This window comes from Arachis ipaensis, chromosome B8 (genome assembly GCF_059453495.1).
Source record: "Arachis ipaensis isolate K30076 ecotype BB chromosome B8, ASM5945349v1, whole genome shotgun sequence".
NCBI classification, from domain to species: domain Eukaryota; kingdom Viridiplantae; phylum Streptophyta; class Magnoliopsida; order Fabales; family Fabaceae; genus Arachis; species Arachis ipaensis.
Window position 1 is genome coordinate 23,424,900 of NC_142443.1, and position 5,813 is coordinate 23,430,712.

At 33.3% G+C, this 5,813-nt stretch overlaps 1 protein-coding gene across 1 annotated transcript; it reads left to right on the plus strand.

The window, feature by feature from the left end:
* Nucleotides 1–3,231: 3,231 nt before the first annotated feature.
* On the plus strand, nt 3,232–4,551 carry LOC107611932 (protein NDL2-like). The gene is made up of 7 exons (XM_088496101.1): nt 3,232–3,262; nt 3,478–3,577; nt 3,725–3,785; nt 3,900–3,986; nt 4,070–4,147; nt 4,228–4,284; nt 4,513–4,551. The coding sequence occupies exons 1-7, from the start codon at nt 3,232–3,234 to the stop codon at nt 4,549–4,551; spliced, it is 453 nt and encodes a 150-aa protein (XP_088352227.1).
* Nucleotides 4,552–5,813: the final 1,262 nt, after the last annotated feature.

The following is a 5,813-nucleotide window of genomic DNA, read 5'->3' on the forward strand; positions in this document are numbered from 1 at the left end:
CGGCTCGAGACACATCTACCTATCGTCATGTCTACCTAAAATAATGTAATTATATCATAATCTAATTAAAGTTTAATAAAGAAATATATAAGATAAAACTAAGACTAGCGTACATTGTAATTATATAATCTTACTAATTAAAATTTAAACATATAATAAGCTAGTTAAATTATACTTAGATTGTCCTTATTTGGATTTTTCATCATCTTCTTCCTCTAGTTTATTTTCCTCTTTCGAGGTAAATTTTTTATCATCAAACTCATGTTCTTCTTCTTCATCTCTATCCACCCCTCTTCTTCTTGATCATTGTCATCCTCTACTAGTAGCATGTCGTCGTCTATCCTAAAGTCAATGAGGTCATCATCCATAATATTCGGCCTAAGGGTGATCAGATCACCAGTATCAATCACCATCTTCGAAGGAGTTGGTCATCAATTTGGTAAGATTCTTGACCTTCTGTCTCGTCAGACTCGATGCGACCTCTTGACTTAGTCTTAACCACAACCATCTAACTAGACTTGTATGACCCTGGATAAGGCAAATAGTATACTTTTCATGTATTTTGAAGTAGAATAAAAGGATATTAATACCTATATTTCGTGGTCACAATTACTTTAATAATATTGTAATTCTTATGTTTTCGTGTTCTTAGTCGTGAAATTGGATTGTAATACTTAAACACATACATCTTAATAGAAACGGATCTACTCTTAAATTAAAGTAGTGGGAGCAAGCACCCCCAATAAAAATTTAAAATTTTTTTAGTAGTTCTTAATAATATAGATTAATTGCACCCACCACAAAACTAATTTTGCCCCACCACAAGACTGAATAGCAAGTTTAGCCTTTTAATTGGTAGAAAAAATGAAAAAGCTACCTCTAAGATCAGATATTACGTGATGTGATATTGGACTTATTAAAACTCTCCAAAATTTTAAAATCTTAAACATAAAATTATCTTTAGTAACTTCCATAAATTATATTTTTCATAAAATATTAGTATGAAAAAGGAAAGTTATCTCCATATTCAAAGTGTACGAATATGTCATTAAAGCATTCCATAAGTATTATTTTATAAAATATTTAAATCACCACAAATTATTAAATTGTATTAATGAAACAACCATGCATGCTAGATATACATAAAAAATCAACTATAAAATTAATTATTAATATAAAATATCTATTAAAATATAAAATATATATTAAACATAAGTTAAACAACACATATATTTATATATAAATACATACTAGTTGATATAATTGGTTTTTTTAACACTCATAGCATTTTTTTATGTGAAAAATGGGACGACCAGCATTATAAATGCGAAAGGTTGGCTTGAAGAAAAATTGTATTGGATTGAAAAGATGGTTAGAAAGGAAGCTTTGATGTTTGTTCTCTTCACATACCTCTTCATAAGCATAGCATTCTTAGCTATTTCGACAAATGCAAATAATATATTTGTGAAGGTTCCTAGGCCTACATTAACAAAAAATCTTGCCGTCCAATATGGTGAATCTCGTGATAATAATAATAATATCGACGGTAAGTTTCTAACATATTACCTAGTTTTTTTATTTATTATTCTTACTAATGTACATCCAAATACCACTAATAGCAATATAAGGTGAAACTAATAAATCTTTGATATTTTACAGTACATTGTGAGTGCTGCGTTTGGAGAACAGCATGTCTGAGATTTTGTTGCAAGTCGAAGACTAAAATAGCTGATGAAATGCCCCCATTAAATTATGCCATGCAGTATTTGAATAGTACACATTGAACAACTATTGTAATGTTATAAATAAAAGGAAAAAGATATTATCTGTGAAATATGTTCATTTCCATTATTTAAAATTGTGTTGATATGTGTGGAAAATTAAGGAGTCTCATTTTCATTTTTCTTTAAACAGTTTTGGTAGATTTTAACTTCACTCAATGTAATAAACTGATGAACTTATTATCTTGGATCATTGATTTATCTTGACAACTAACGTAATTCTAAAAACTAAACTAATTCACTTCTAAAAATAAATATCTAAAACTGTCTTAACACTACAAGAAAAATACCTATTCAGCCACACTTTTTTTAAGCTACATTTGAAAAGCGTAGCCTATTCTATGATTAGGCTACGCTTTTCTCTGTGTTGCCTTTTTATAAGAGAAAAGGATACACAATTGTGGCATCATTTAAAAAGTGTAGCCTTAGGTATTATAGAAATCACTTATAAAGCGTAGCCGTAGGTTGATATCTATAGGTTCACTTTTCGTATCAAAGGAGACGTTTTTAGAGGGTAGCCTATTTGTTAAGTTTTGGGTGCATTTTAAAAGTGATGCCTAATGTATCTAGTGCAAAAAAATTTAACACAACTCACAAACACTTAGTAATTTTTTGTTTCCTTTTCACCAAATCACATACTACACTATAGGGTCTGCACACAGCCCTCTTCTCTCAGCACCACAAGACGCAGCCATGCACCCTCAGTCCCCCTCACGGCTCACGAACGGTGTTGCCACCTTTCCTCTCTCAGCCCTCTCTCTGCCGCACCTCTCACCATCTGCCATCACCCTTTCCCTCTCAACCCTCTATTTGTTTCTCACCAGCCACCGTCATGGCTTCCGTCACCACTCACCAGCCTCAGAGTCACGACGGTGCTGCGCTGCTTCTCGCCTCTCGGTGATGACGAATTGACGACCCTCAGCGACAACGAACGCGAAGTGCGATGGCACTTCTCTGACCCTCAACGACGATGACTAGTTTTCCTGTCTCGATCACGACGGTGTTGTCCCCAGTCGTCCTCTTCTTCTCTGTCGCTAGTCTTCTTCTTCTTCTCTTCTTTGACCTCTTCTCAAGCTCAGGTAAATAACTATTGTTCTGATTAAGAATTTTGATGATTGAAACTTCTGATTAGGGGTTTTGATTATTGTTCTGATTAGGAGAGGTTCTGCGATTATTTGTTTTTTAATTAAGAAGCAGCAAGTTCTATTTTTAATTTGTTTTTGGTTTTGATGTTTCTCAATTATTTTCAGGTTTTCAGGTACTGTGGCTGCTGGGTTAAGGGGTTGTTGGTTTATGGACTACTCTGGCCGGGGATCATGATGCGGAACAGGCCAAGGATTTGCTTCGGTGCTTCAACGTGTGTTATATGATTGACATTGGATTACTTGATTTTCTCTGACTTGAAATTCTCTTGTTGATATTTTCCTGATCTTTATTTCAGGAAAGTGTCATGAATGGCAGGCACAAGGTTGAGAAAAAAGGTTTAATATGTTACTCCTCTTGATTTTGAAGTTCTTTGATCCCAGTTTCTTCAACTTTTTGTAATTTAAGCATTCATTTCCTGCTTCCATCATGTTAAGCTGTGTTTGATTGTTTTGCAGTGTTACTTGATGTATATATCTCCTCACTGTTATAAATTCCTTCATTGATAATATTTTAAGTTCTTGCTTTCTTATCATCTTGTACTTTGTTCAAGAGTTGTTGCAGTTGGGAGCTCCTGAGATTGTTCCAGATTATCCAATTCCTTCTGTTGATGACTTAGCAGATCAAATAGCCGAGATTCTCAAATTTTTTGGGTGAGTAAGTTCAAGCTTAATCTGTAATTGATTTCCATTTAATGACATAAAGAAAATTAGTTTACACCAATTTCCATTAGGCTTTGAATATTGGCAGTTGTTCGTTTTGAGAAGGCAATCTGACCCCAACATTCTTTTTGTCTGCAGTCTTAGTGCAGTAATGTGCATGGGAGTAGCTGCCGGGGCTTACATTCTTACCTTATTTGCTGTAAGTTATTATGTTGGTGCTATGCAGCCTCTCCCCTTTTTAAATTACATTAGAGTTTCAACGATGGATCGTTCAATTTTTCTAATGTTTTTATGTGTTTACTGTTTACAATAGATGAAGTATAGACAACGTGTATTTGGTTTGATACTTGTTTCACCTCTATGCAAAGAACCATCTTGGACTGAGTGGTTGTGCAACAAGGTTCTTTTTCTATACCTAAAACACTATGTTGTCTTGTAAAAATAAATGTTACTTCTTTCTTATGATTTTGGTAACATATGCAGGTCATGACAAATTTACTCTATTTTTGTGGCATGTGCGGGGTGGCAAAGGAAATGTTCCTGAAGCGGTACTATAGCAAGGTATACTTTGTGCATCCAAATTTCCTCTTTCTACTTCTATTTAGTGAGGCTGAGTTATTTGCTTTTATTTATGGTGATAGGACATTCGAGGTGGTGCTCAATTCCCAGAGTCAGATATAGTTAAAGCTTGCCGAAGGGTTAGTGAATATTTTTTGTTGTTGTACAACAACTCTATTATTTCTGTTTCATTAGTGCTTCTGATCACTCTTGCTGGTTTTATTAGTGAATTTAGTTTATTATGCATATTATTTTTTATTATAAGGCATATTATTAGTGCTTCTGGTCACTCGTACTTATTTAATTTTTATTAGTGCTTCTGATCACTTTTGATTCCAAATTGATGATTCTATTGTTGATTTTATCAGAGAAAACATGAATTCAGAGGAAGCTGCACAAATTCCTAGAAGAACTAGTAGGCTTCATCTTCTACACAAAATTCTGCTTCATCTTTAGTTAAGTTTTGTTTGCTTTCTATTTCTTTTTGGTCTTTAGTTTCATCCTATATTATTATTAGTTAATTGGTTTCAATTTCGTTCCTTGAGTTTGAGTTTCTTCTCCAAAATCCCTGGTTGAATCATGGGTAAGAGCATGTTAGCTGGTTTTGAATCACTTCTAGAAGCTGATCAGCAAAGAATGGCATCCATGATGGAATAGGTTCAAATTTGTGACAGGTACCTCCTCTTCACTTTATCTGTTAACTAATTTCATGTGTTTTGATTTGTGCTTCATGTTTCTAAAATTCTAAGTTAGGTCAGCACAAATAGTTTCAATTGGGACAAGGTTTGAAGGTTTATGCTTATATCTTGAGTACTATCCATTTCTATAAACACAGCCTGCAGATTCCCATAGATTTATGATTTGCTGTCTTTCTGCTTATATCTTGAGTGCTATCCATCTCTAATTTTTGTTGTTATTACTTGAGTTTTATTTTTTAATTATTGTAGTTAACTTGTTATTACTATGATTCTATTCTGTTGGTTGATTCTATTAGTTGATTCATGTTTTTGTTATTTTTCTTTTTCCATATTTTTTTAACTATGATTTTCTATTTAGGTTGTTACTATGATTTCTATACTGCGTGATTTTTCTGTTGCCATCATCTTCTAACTGCTTCTCACTGCTCACCCAGCACCACCAGCATCTGCTGTCTTTGCCGCCACTCCTCTGTTTCTTTTAATCTTGAAGTTTACTGTCTTTGCTAACTAAATTTTCTATTTCCCTTTTGTTGTGCCGAATTGTTGCAACAGGTTGATAGCACCGTTAAGCATAAACAAAACTTTGATAGATTTCTTATTAGTCAGAAACCCCTTTCCAACGTTAATACGAGGTTCAACCTTTTTTTTAAAGCTTCATGGCTATGCTATAGTATTGCTATATTCCTTTACATAATATCTAAAATTTTGCTTTCTTTATATGATCTTTGAAATCAAATAGTGCTAAAAAATGTGATCACTATTACTCACTTGCGGAAGATTTTCTCGAGATTACACCTCGGAAGACAATTGGAGAATTGAAAGAATGTAAAGAGGTTAGTCATTTTTTTATTATTTTTCACTTTCTTTTTATGTTCATCATTCAAGTCCAAATTAAAATACTAATGCCCTTTTTATTGTTACTTTTCTTTTAGGATGGTGATTATGCTGTGTATGGTACAATTATGGGAGTG

Bases quoted from the DNA above. Each gene is read 5' to 3' on its own strand.
- LOC107611932 (XM_088496101.1), top strand. From the start codon at position 3,232: ATGAATGGCAGGCACAAGGTTGAGAAAAAAG. The intron at 3,263-3,477 runs GTTTAATATGTT...ACTTTGTTCAAG, and splicing joins GCACAAGGTTGAGAAAAAAG to AGTTGTTGCAGTTGGGAGCT. The intron at 3,987-4,069 runs GTTCTTTTTCTA...TAACATATGCAG, and splicing joins CTGAGTGGTTGTGCAACAAG to GTCATGACAAATTTACTCTA.